The 13,103-nt window shown below is 42.8% G+C and overlaps 1 protein-coding gene across 1 annotated transcript in view; it reads left to right on the top strand.

Annotated features, from left to right (window-relative positions):
- Positions 1–4,518: 4,518 nt before the first annotated feature.
- The window catches only part of LOC148146285 (NACHT, LRR and PYD domains-containing protein 3-like), a 29,098-nt gene continuing 20,513 nt past the window's right edge, over positions 4,519–13,103 (top strand). Inside the window, exons 1-5 of the mRNA XM_087998629.1 lie at positions 4,519–4,749; positions 4,904–4,988; positions 6,081–6,250; positions 11,360–11,531; positions 11,631–11,696. Coding sequence (XP_087854755.1) covers positions 4,925–4,988; positions 6,081–6,250; positions 11,360–11,531; positions 11,631–11,696 — 472 coding nt within the window. The 5' untranslated portion in view covers positions 4,519–4,749; positions 4,904–4,924. The remainder of the gene's footprint in view (positions 4,750–4,903; positions 4,989–6,080; positions 6,251–11,359; positions 11,532–11,630; positions 11,697–13,103) is intronic.

Genomic DNA, 13,103 nt, shown 5'->3' with positions numbered 1-13,103 from the left:
TAACCTCCTTCCACCTATCGCATTCCCTCCTCCCTCCCCCAAGTCCCTCCTCCCTCCCTTTTATCTTAGCCTGCTTGGCACACCCTCCTTATTCCTGAAGAAGGGCTTATGCCCGAAACGTCGATTCTCCTGCTCCTTGGATGCTGCCTGACTTGCTGCGCTTTTCCAGCAACACATTTTTCAGCTTTGGCCAATATCCCTCTAAACCCTTCCAATACACGTACCTATCCAGATGCCTTTTAAATGTTGTAATTGTCCCAGCCTCCATCCCTTCCAATGGCAGTTCATTCCAGACATGCACCACCCTGTGTGTGAAAGCGTTGCCCCTTCGGTCCCTTTTATACCTTTCCTCTCTCATCTTAAACCTATGCCTTCTGACATTGGACTTTCATACCCTGGGAAAAAGACATTGACTATTCACCCTATACATGTACCTTATGATTTCATAAAACTCTATAAAATCACCCCTCAGCCTCCAATGCTACAGGGAAAATAGCTTCCGTTTATTCAGCTTCTCCCTGTAGCTCAAAGCCTCCAACCCTAACAACACCCTTGTAAATCTTTACTGCACCCCTTGAGGTTTCACAACATATTGAGAGAGACCAGAATTGCACACAGTATTCCAAAAGTAGCTTAACCAATTGTCATCCAAAGCACTTGAATCTAGCCATCATTATCCTTCACTTTCACAGGAAACGTTGGCCTGGAATTCACTCGCCTTTAAAAGAGTCTCATATTATCAGCAAACAACTCCTCCCATCTATATGCTCCAGTTTGTGACTAATATCGCCATCGCTAGCTTCTCCCAATTTTGCCAGGAACCACTTTTATCCTCATCATAAGTAACGTATAACTTGCAGAATTATGGTCAGTGTTCCCAAAATGTTCTTCCACTGAAACTTTGATCACGTGACTGGGCTCATTCCTTAATACCGGGTCAAGTATTTCCCTTCCTCAATTGGACTAGAGACATATTGCTTCAAGAAATCCTCTTGGACTCAACTAACACATTCTACCCCCACCCACACAAAAGCCCCTTTCCTTAAGAGAGTCCTTGTCAATTTCTAGAATGTTAAAATCACACATCACCACAAACCTGGTGTTTTCACATTTTTCCATTGACTCTCCATGGATATGTTCCTCTGTCTCCCACTGGCTGTTGGGAAGCATGTAATACAAGGTTTGCAGCCCTCTTATTCCTGAGCTCTACCCATATGACCTCACTGGATAAGCCCTCCAAGATGTCCTCCCTCAGTAAACCTGTGATATTCTCTCTAATCAATAATCCTCAACATCTTTTACATCCCTCTCTATTTTACATGATAAAATATAGAACTTTAAGCTACCATTCTTTTCCTTCTTTGAACCAAGTAAAAGCTACAATGTCATAGTTAGATGCATGAATCCAAGCCCTAAATTCATCTGTTTAATGTGTCATAATCCTTGCATTAGAACAAATTCACTTCAGATCGCCAGTCCTGCAGTGTTCAGTAACCTCTTCCTGTTTGTTCTTCTACTTCATTGAGAGTGCGCTGCTGGAAAAGAACAGCAGGTCAGGCAGCATCCGAAGAGCAGGAGACTCGATGTTTCAGGCAAAGGCCCTCCATCAAGAATCAGGCTTGTAGTTCAGGGGTGCTGAGAGATAAATGGGAGGGGTGTGGGGCTGGGGAGAGTGGGAGAATATGATCAGTAGGTGAAGGTGGGGGGGTGGGGGAAGGTGATAGTTGGAGAGGAGGATGGAGCGGATAGGTGAAAAGGAAGATGGACAGATCAGGAGGGCGGTGCCGAGTTGGAGGGTTGAGACTGTGATAATGTGCAGGGATGGGGAAATGAGGAAACTGGTGAAGTCCACATTGATCCCACGTACACCTCTCCCCCACCTCTATCCGAGGCGCCAAAGGATTCTTCCACATCTGACAGAGACTTACCTGTACTTCCACAGTCATTGACTGTATCCGTTGCACCTGATGTGGTCTCCTTGACATTGGGGAGACAGGACGCCAACTTGCGGATTGTTTCAGAGAATATCTCTGGGACACCAGAGCCAACCAACCCCATCCCCCCGAACACTTTAACTCCCCCTCTCACCCCACCAAGGACAAGCAGGTCCTGGGCCTCCTCCATCACCAAACACAAACCACCCGACACCTGGAGGAAGAACACCTCATCTTCCACTTTGGGACCCTGCAACCACACAGGAGCAATATGGATTTCACCAGTTTCCTCATTTCCTCTCCCTCCACCTTATCCCAGTCCCATGCTTCCAACTCAGCACCACCCTCTTGACCTGTCCATTTTCCTTCCCACCTACCCACTCCACCCTATCACCTTTCCCTGCCACTTTCACCTACCTAACAAATTTCCAGTTACATTTCCCCCCAGCCCCAGCTTTCTCCCATTGATCTCTCAGACCCCTGGCCCACAAGCCCCATTCCTGATAAAGAGCTTATGACTGAAACGTTGACTCTCTTACTCCTCAGATGCTACCTGACCTGCTATGCTTTTCCAGCACCACAGTCGACTCTGATCTCCAGCATCTGTAGTCTTCCCTTTCTCCCACCCTGCTTTAAACACCTACCGAGTGACACCAGCAAACCTCCCTGCCAGGATATTGGTTTCTCTCCAATTTGCGTTAAATCCTTCCTTCTGGTTGAGGTCCCAATCGCCCTGGTGGACATTCCAACGATCCACATATTGGAAGCCATCCATCCGACAGCCTTTTAGCAATGTTTTTCACTGCACTGTCTTCCTATTCCTCGCCTCACTGGCACATGGAGTAATCCCGAGATGTGAACCCCAGAGGGGTTGCCTATGTTATTCATACCAACCTGTACCACACTCTTTGGCTTCTCAGAGTCAGAGAGATGGACAGCGTGGAAACAGATCCTTTGGTCCAACTCATCTATGCCAACCAGATATCCTAACCTAATCTAGTCCCACTTGCCAGCACCTTGGTCCATATCCCTCTGAACCCTTCTTATTCATGTACCCATTCCAGATGCATTTTAAATGCTGTAGTTGTACCAGACTCCACCACTTCCTCTGGTAGCTCATTCCATACAAGCACCACCCTCTGTGTGAAAACGCTACCCCTTAGGTCCCTTTTTTTTATCTTTCCCCTCTCACCCTAAACCTATGCCCTCTAGTTCCGGACTCCCCCACCCCAGGGAAAATACTTTGTCGATTGATCCCATCCATGCCCCTTCATGATTTTATAAACTTCTATAAGATCACCCCTCAGCCTCCGACACTCCAGTGAAAACAGCCCCAGCCTGTTCAGCCTCTCCCTATAGCTCAAATCCTCCAACCCTGGCAACATTCCTGCAAATCATTTCTGAAATGTTTCAAGTTTCACAAATCCTTCCTACAGGAGGGAGACCAGAATTGCACACGATATTCCAAAAGTGGCCTAACCAATGTCCTGTACAGCTTCAACTCATTGTTCCTTTTGACAATGTTCTCTGCCCACTCACAGACATCCTTGACCCTGGAACAAGGGAGGCCATGCACCATCCTGGTCCCTTTTGCAGCCACAGAAATGCCTATGGAGACCGCTATTAGTACTGGTTTTCTGCACTTTGATCCTGCCTGTTGAACAACAGTGCCAGCTGTGGTTGCACTGTTCTGGCAGCTGCTGTTGTTATCCCCTGATCGGACCCTACCCACCACTCCACTCCTCTCCTCTCAATATCCAAAACAGTATACATGTTGGAGATGGTTTAGCCACAGGGGTGTCCCAGTCTTCAACTGCCTGTCCCTTCCAGCTACCTACCTGAACCTTGGTAGTGTCCACGACTCTAAAACTCCTGTCTATGATGCTTTCCACCTACTTTCCTGAATGCCCCGAAGTGTGTCCCCACTCTGACCCATGTAATCTGACAGAAGCTACAATTGGACAGTTCCCACAGGTTTGGTTGGCATGACTGTTCGAACTGTCTCTTATTTCCCACATTCGATATGATAAGCAAACTACCCAGTGTACTGCCATTTTTATCTTCTCACAACTATTTCATTGAAAATTAATGTCTATTAAAGTTAACTTCCAGCAAACTAGACGGCCCTAGAGTTAGAATCTCATTAAAGAACATTAAACATGCAATTAATTCTAGAAATAGCAGTCTAGATCCCACTCTAAATCCCAGGACTGTACCGCTCCCCCACCAGCCTGACTCCCATTGCCCTTAAACCTGATGGGGAGGGAAAGGTGAATGGAGGTTTCAGGTAAGAACAGTGAGTCATCTGACCGTTACTGACCAATCAGCAGCCCTTCTGTCCAAAACGTTACTCTGGCATTGTGACGTCACTCCCCTCCAGGTCTGGCCCCGGAAGCTCCTTCCGCTGCCTCAGCCCCTCAAGGTGTGTCCTCAAACCCGAGCCCGCTCTTTCGGGATTGATGTGGACGCTTCCACTGAGTGAGACCGTTTCATGTCGGGTCACAGGAAGCCTCGACTGTGCTGGGTGTTGACAGTGTCGGTTAAATATTAACCTGCTCAACCTGTCTGAGAGAGGTGTGAAAAAGGGGATAAATCGGAATCGCCTTCTTCTGTGCTGTCGATCTCTACGACAATCGTATAACCAGAAGGTAACACACTGAGATCTTAATCAAGGTGCGGGAACAAATGACTGCAGATGCTGGAATCGGAACTGAAAACAACAATTGCTGGAGATCACAGCCGGTCAGATAGCATTCACAGAGGGAGAACAAGCCAACGTTCCGAATCTAGATGACTCTTCATCCTAATCAATACAGTTAAATATTTTCAGTGTCATTGCATTTTGATATCAACACGATCATTTTGCTGTTATTAGAATGTAGTTTGCTTACATTTGTTGAATAGCAGCAGCAACAAAATTCCGCCAGCATTTTGATCAGTCTAACAATGGTACATATTCTTTTATTTAGCTGGTGAACAAATGCAAAATTATGACGGACGGAGTAAATGTGGGACAAATACAATGTACTTCAATGAAAGGAAGAAATGGAAAAGGTAAAGTTCAAAGATCAGCTGTGTTACTGGCAATATTCCCTGATGAGTATCAGACACTCCAGGATAGAATGTTACAATTTCAGGAAAGGCTGAGAAGTGACTGTGGCTATCAGAATGGTAAACAGCATGGCAGGCATCTCAGGAGACTGGATAGCCTGAGCACAACTTGCAGATGAATGGTATTTGGTGCTTGGCCACTGGGCAGACCACCTATGAACAAAAACAGTTGTTTTATCCCCTCATACATGATCTGTGGCAGCAGGAGAGATCATCTAGGCTCACAATCCTGCTACATGGAAACACAAAATTCAGTTTACTGAACCAGCTCGTAACATCAATTGGATGGTCAGGCTGGTTGTAAACAGGTCTTGGCAGTGTGGCTGTGGAGGGAGGTAACTATCTGTCCTTCTGTGGTTCCATTCAAGCCCGGGTGTCCTTGGAGATGGGGCGCAGAATATCCATCTCAATGCCTTTAGAGGGATGGAACACCACAGAGGCATACAGTGCTTTATTTCCCGTCCAACTCCATTTCAATTTTATCCCTTCCCTCTCTTCCTACTACGTCCCCTGCCATGTTTATATTTGGTATTGCATTGCCCAAAAAAGGCTGTGCTTGTAAATCATCAATTGGATACACATGAGTTTTTACTAGTGGTGGCTGCTCGTTATACAAAAAAAACAAAAGAAGTTGCAGTGGGAAAGAACTCATTTTTATGTGATAACACTTCTGGGTAGAAACATATGCTAATAAAACACAGCAATGATGCAGGGTTAGAATTCTTAAATGTGTTCAAGTTCAGCCTGCTACCCTAAATGTGTAATATCTATGGGCAGAGTGATTAGAAATAACTAATGAGAACTGAAACAATTTAGGTTTTTGACTCTGTCATGTAGGAGGAGAAAGAGACCATTAATCCTTGTGAAATTGCTACATAGAGACAGGAAGAGTCTGCAAGTAAAATCGCACAATTATTTATTGCAAATTAATATTTTGTATCAATGGTTGAAAATAGAAGGTTTTCGGTGTGATATTTCTTTAACTTTTTACATCAGATTTTTTAATTGCATGTTTTGTTCACTTTCTTCGGACAGACGATGATGGAAAAGGAATTAGTCAATGGCTGAATAGTTACAGCGACAGGGAGTTAAACCTGATTACCCAATTCTACTGTGAGAGATTGGAGGATGCAATATTAGACTTGGTGGAGAGCATTGCCCTGACATTAACAGCAACTGGTTCATTGAGCAATGGAAATTACGCTGTAAGTTATATGATAGAATTTTTCCATTATTCTATTATTAATCAGTAAAATGATTGAAGTGGGCATGTAATTGAAGGAACCTTTGGAAATTTAAGGAAAAGTAACAAGGTTGTGCATCTCATTAATGATATGAAAAACAATAAAAGTAAGGGTCAGGGGTACAAAAATAAAAATGCACCAGAAAATAGAAAATACTGAAACAATATTTTTTTCAAAGAAAAATAAATAATGAAAAGTTGTTTACTTGAAGGACTGATAACGAACTGAGAGCAAAATAGAAATTATTGAGGTGGCTTCGTGGTTAGTGGATGAAATCATGTGATGATGAAAACCACATGTCAGAGAATGTCAGGATACCAGATCAGTTTTAGCGAGATGGAAGAAATGCCACGATGAATATTTCACTGAGAAGAATAGCTTGTGTGTGCTCTGCAAGCAACAAGATCCTAGCAGAGAGCATGTTAAATTGCCCATAGGTTAAGTGCGTTAGTCAAAGGGAAATGGGTCTGGGTAGGTTACTCTTCGAAGGGCCTGTTTCCACACTGTAGGGAATCTAAAAAAAATAAGAAATATGTTGTCAAGTTTTAAACAGGTCACCTTATGAAGTTCAAGTTCAAGTACCAGTTAGGTGCCACTCATGTCACTGAGGCAGATAATGTTGAGGGACTCTTGAAGAAGTGTCCTGTCCAGATCATTGAAAGTGAGGAATTACAACCCCTTGTGAAGTTTTCTTGGCTTGGTCGTGTTCCATGTGAGTTTAGCTGAGAAATCTCTGGACACTGTTCTAATTACTTTTGCTAATCAATATGCTCCGTAGTGTGCTCTATCAAAATCTGTTCCCATATTTCCCTCTTGTTAATTCTGGATGTTGAATATAAACGGTGCATAAATTCTGGCCCACTGTCATAAATATAATTAAGTAAAATCTGTTGCTGTTTGTTGCTGGAGAATTATTCAGCTTTTTTCACTGACTAAGTTCCTTGAACTCAGTGTGTCTACTTTTTAGGTGAAGGTAATTGGTCTCTAGTCAAATCATAATATAGATTTTCCACGTGCTCATGTGTCACATTGTAAAACGTACAAAACAAACTGGTAAATGTGACTTGAAATTAACACGCAGAGTTCATTCAAAATGGTTTCTTACAACTACAAAATATTTTTAAACAAAACAAAAACAAGTTACATGTAATGAATACAGTAAAGAGTTTTGCCATAGTGAATATCCCTGTCACCAAGAATGACCACAGCTTGAAAATTTATCAATTCATATTGAAGGGAAGAGCTTTTCATGTTTGGACAAATGACATACATTTATAAAAGTATATCATGCCTGCTATTCCACAGTAAAAAAAAACCTTCGGGAAAATGTTTACAAATTAAGACCAGAGCTGTGAAGGAAACATTTAATGATTCCAAAAACAAATTATTCCTTGGTGGAAGAAAGGCTTCCTTAGAAACATGAACCATTAAGCTAAGTCAGATAATGATTATGACATCAAAGTGAAATATAATAACATGCAAATTTATCATTTCATTAAGTTTCCTCCCCAGTGGCTCGGTGAGCATTTGCATTGCGTCATTAATTGTTCTTGCCAAGTTGGGAACGACATACTTTCATGAAGCATTGCACTCGATTTGATGTGATATAGCTGAATTCTCGATAGGATTGGGATCCAGGATTATTAAACAGCTGCAGTGAATGAAAGGTAGAATATTTCCAAGTCCAGATTGTTTGTAGATTGAATATCAGGGTTGTGGGTTTGGTACGATAGGAATATAAAGATACTGAATAAAGCAATTCAGTGCAGCATGTCTGCACTAACCAGAAAGAAATTGAAAAAGAAAAATCGCCCAATTTAATTTTAAGTATGAGAAAGTGAGACTGCAGATGCTGGAGATCAGAATCTCTGGTGCTGGAAAAGCACAGCAGGTCAGGCAGCATCCGAGGAGCAGGAGAGTCGACGTTTCGGGCACAAGCTCTTCATCAGGAATGGGAGGGTGGCCCAAGGGGACTGAGAGATAGGGTTGGGCTTGGGGGGGGGGGGGGGGGGGGGGGGGGGAGAAGGTAGCTGGGAATGCAATAGGTAGATAAAGGTGAAGGTGATAGGTTGGAGAGGAGGGTGGAGCAGATTGGTGGGAGGTAAATGGACAGGTAGGACAGTTCAAGAGGGCAGTGCTGAGTTGGAAGGTTGGATCTAGGAGAAGGTGGGGGCAGGGGAAATGAGGAAAATGGTGAAACCCATATTGATTCTGGGTGGTTGGGGGGTCCCAAGGCAGAAGATGAGACATTCTTCCTCTAGATATCAGGTGGTTAGGATTTGGTGGTGGAGGAGGCCCAGGACTTGCATATCCTTGGTGGAGTGGATCACTCTGACACAAGTAGGGAGGATGTGTTGGGTAGGCTAGAGGTTATTAAGGTGGACAAATCCCCAGGACCAGATGGGATCTATCCCAGGTTGCTGAGGGAGGCGAGAGAGGAAATAGCTGGGGCCTGACAAATATCTTTGTAGCATCCTTAAATACAGGTGAGGTGCCGGACTGGAAGGTTGCTCATGTTGTCCCCCTTTACAAGAAGGGTAGTAGGGATATTGCGGGTAACTACAGACCAGTGAGCCTGGCGTCGGTGGTGGGAAAGTTGCTGGAGAAGGTACTGAGGGATAGGATCTATTTATATTTGGAAAATAATGGGCTTATCAGTGATAGACAACATAGTTTTGTGCGGGGGAGATCGTGCCTTACCAACTTAGAATTCTTCGAGGAAGTGACCAAGTTGATAGATGAAGGAAGGGCTGTTGATGTCGTATGCATGGACTTTAGTAAGGCAGTTGATAAGGTTCCCCATTGTAGACTTATGGAGAAAGTGAAGTCACATGGTGTGCAGGGTGTTCTAGCTAGGTGGATAAAGAACTGGTTGAGCAACAGGAGACAGAGAGTAGTAGTTGAAGGGAGTTTCTCGAAATGGAGAAAGGTGACAGTGGTGGTCCACAGGGGTCAGTGTTGGGGCCACTGTTGTTTGTGATATATATAAATGATCTGGAAGAGGGCACTGTTGGTATGATCAGCAAGTTTGCAAATGACACGAAGATTGGTGGAGTAGCAGAAAGCATAAGGGACTGTCAGAGAATACAGGAGGGTATAGATAGACTGGAGAGTTGGGCGGAAAAGTGGCAGATGGTTTTCAATCCAGACGAATGTGAGGTGATGCATTTAGGTGAGACTAATTCAAGAGTGAATTATACAATGAATGGAAGAGCCTTGGGAAAAGTTGATGAGCAGAGAGATCTGGGAGTGCAGGTCCTTTGTATCTTGAAGGTTTCTGCACAGGTGGATAGAGTGGTCAAGAAGACATACAGTATGCTTGCCTTCATTGGACGGGGTATTGAATATAAGAGCTGGCAAGTCATGTTAAAATTGTACAAGACATTGGTTCGGCCACATTTAGAATACTGTGTACAGTTCTGGTTGCCACATTATCAAAAGGATGAGGACACTTTGGAGAGGTTGCAGAGAAAGTTTACGAGGGTGTTGTCTGGTCTGAAAGGTGCTAGCTATGAAGGGAGGTTGAGTAGGTTAGGTTTATTTTCATTAGAAAAAAGGAGATTGAGGGGGGGCCTGATTGAGGTTTACAAAATCATAAAGGATATAGACAGGGTGGATAGAGATAAGCTTTTACCCAGGGTGAAGGATTCAATAACAAGAGGTCACGCTTTCAAGGTGAGAGGTGGAAGGGTTAAGGGGGATACACGTGGCAAGTACTTCACACAGAGGGTGGTGGGTGTCTGGAGCACGTTGCCAGCAGAGGTGGTAGAGGCAGGCACAGTAGATTTATTTAAGATGCATCTAGACAGATGCATGAGTAGGTGGGGAGCAGAGGGATACAGATGCTTATCAATTGGGCGACAGGTTTAGACAGTACATTTGGATCGGCTTAGGCTTGGAGGGCTGAAGGGCCTGTTCCTGGACTGTAAATTCTCTTTGTTCTTTGTAAGCACACACGTTGAAAAGGCAACACTTCATGCAGTTGCAGTGATGTTAATATTGTGTCTGTTGGTGAGCTGAAGAATATTTATGACTTCAATTATTGGAGTTTCATGATGTTATCAGAACTAGTTACCCAAATTGCCCCAAATACCATAATGACCGTTGATATCCTTTCAATTCTTACTGCAATAAAATCCTGGCAATTACAAACTTTTCAATGTTTCCTACAAAATTTCTAATCTATTGTTTTGGATTTCCTTTTTGTTTCTTTGGATATAGCAGTGAAACTAGTCCACTTTTAATGTAGGAATTCATTGAAGGTGTCGTGGTTCTAGCATCAAAGGCAATGCACAACAAACTGTTAAAGTGACAACATGGATCTCATGTTCGCATCATAGTTCAAGTGTTATGGATTCAAACAGGATTCCTGTTATGGATTCCTGAAGAAGGGCTTATGCCCGAAACGTCGATTCTGTTGTTCCCTGGATGCTGCCTGACTTGCTGCACTGTTCCAGCAACACATTTTCAGCTCAGTTATGGATTCAAACCCAAACCCCAAAACTTCCACTTCCAATATTGTAGAGTCCAGTTTTGTTTATCACATAACTTGTTAACTGCAAGTTTCATGTCATATCCAATAGATTTCTCTATTCCTGATGAAGGGCTTTTGCCCAAAACATCGATTTTCCTGCTTCTCGGATGCTGCCTGAACTGCTGTGCTTTTCCAGCACCACTCTAATCTAGAATCTGGTTTCCAGCATCTGCAGCCCTTGTTTTTGCCTACTACTAATGTCTCCCTCATAGTTCTTCTTCACAAGTGGAGGCAAGGTCTCATCAGTGTGCTGAGATGAATATTCTTCACCAATCGAATATCATTAATGTAACAGCTTTTCACAATTACGACACTGCTGTTTATCATTTTCTCTCTTTCATTGTTTTCCTTTCTATTTCTTCTTTTTCTTGTTTCTTTCTGGTTTATTCCATTGTTCTTCCTTTGTTTCTTTCTTTCCCATCTTTCTTTTTCCCTCATTTCCTCCATCAATTCATTCTTCCATTCCGTTCCTTCATCTATTGTTTCCCTTTTCCCATTTCCCTTTCTATTTTACCTGTTCTTCTCTTTTATTCCAGTATATCCGTAATCTGTCAGAGCATCAACAGAGAAAGGAAGCAACAAAACATCTTCTGAACACAGTGACCAAAACCAATGGCTGCAGAGAACGAATATTTTGGGAAACATTGGTGAAAATGCAAGAATCAAAGCCAAAACTGAAACTCATTCTGAAAGAAATTCAGAGCAGAGGTATTGTACAGTCCAAGTATTTCTAGCAATCAAACATGGTTGCCTCTTTAATGGGTGAGGCTGCCACACACTACTAATGAAATGAAACATCTTTCCCAGGTTTTGACTTGCTTTATAATGCACACATTGGAGAGATGGAAGGAGAGCTATCAGATCACCTCAAAGGTAAGTCAAAATAAAAGTAATCGTTAATCATAAAAACGTACCGCATTAATTAAGTTCTAACATTTTATTTGTGTCTCACATTTCATCACTGAAAGGAAACAAACCCTCCAAATTATTACCATGAACTATTTCTATAAAATGCAATTCAAGTTACAACACAAAGCAAATGAACTGGAACTTGGGCATGGACAGTGTTCCATCTGCCACAGATTATATGCCACATGTGTGATATTGAGCTTTGTTGGAAATTGCTGAATGCTCATTTTGATTTTCCCAGCTGCTCTGGAGCAGACTGAGCCCAACCTTCCAGTTTTAGATGCTGAACCATAAAGTCACATTCAGTTTTGCAAGTCAGTTGGTTTCAAAATCTTCCCTGGAACTTTGTCAGGCCATTATTTCTTTTCCCTTCAGTCTGAAGGGAAAGTCTGAAAAGAAGTCTTGCTTTTACTGTCAATACAAGGCCGTCGGGTGCCTTTATGCAAATGTAAACCTCAATATTGCCAGAGTCTCGGAGTCTACAAAGTCTGTATTGGGCTGGAGTCACATAGAGCTCCAGACCTAGTTAAAGCTTAAATCAAATACATGACAGACTGAGTAAAGATGATGTAATTTATAGGATCACAATTGGTTCTAGACTAGTTACTGATGAAGTCAGATCTGATGAATACAGAAGTTAGAGTGTGGTCCCATAGTGTGGATAGACTGAACTGATATGTATGTATTGGTTGAAGAAGGTCTTGATTCATATGTCGGCTCCGCCCTGGGCAATGACTTGAAACGCACATTGACCTAAAGAAGGTGAGGATATGGGTCATGTATAGAAACAGAATCTTTAAACATCCAAGTGTCATATTTCTACCGACTGCATATGTACTAGAGTTCAACATGTATCAGATTGCACACATGTTGTTTGGGCATTGAATGAAGGCACAAATAGGGCTACAATGATATTAGCTTGACCTAATTGATCAACCAGGACTAGATAAGGAATTGTTTTTCAATAAGTCACATATCCCAGAAACACATTTCTACACACAGTGCTGAAACATTGGATTTGTGAAGAGCCCATATTTGCTGAAATTAGATTAGATTAGATTAGATTACTTACAGTGTGGAAACAGGCCCTTCAGCCCAACAAGTCCACACCGCCCCGCCGAAGCGCAACCCACCCATACCCCTACATTTACCCCTTTTACCTAACACTACGGGCAATTTAGCATGGCCAATTCACCTGACCTGCACATCTTTGGACTGAAATATTACTGACGTAGAGTGGCTGTGTCAAAGACTGTACTCAATTGTCAGGCCAGGCAATTAGTTGACTTGGAAACATATTTAGGCTCATATCGAGATAAGATTTGCTTTGTCTATGTCTCGGACTTGTTAAAACATGAAATCAAATATGGG

This window comes from Chiloscyllium plagiosum, unplaced genomic scaffold (assembly GCF_037043375.1).
Source record: "Chiloscyllium plagiosum isolate Xiang-an unplaced genomic scaffold, Cpla_swu_hap1 HiC_scaffold_21, whole genome shotgun sequence".
Taxonomy (NCBI): Eukaryota; Metazoa; Chordata; class Chondrichthyes; order Orectolobiformes; family Hemiscylliidae; genus Chiloscyllium; species Chiloscyllium plagiosum.
This window is presented reverse-complemented; position numbering and strand designations above follow the sequence as displayed.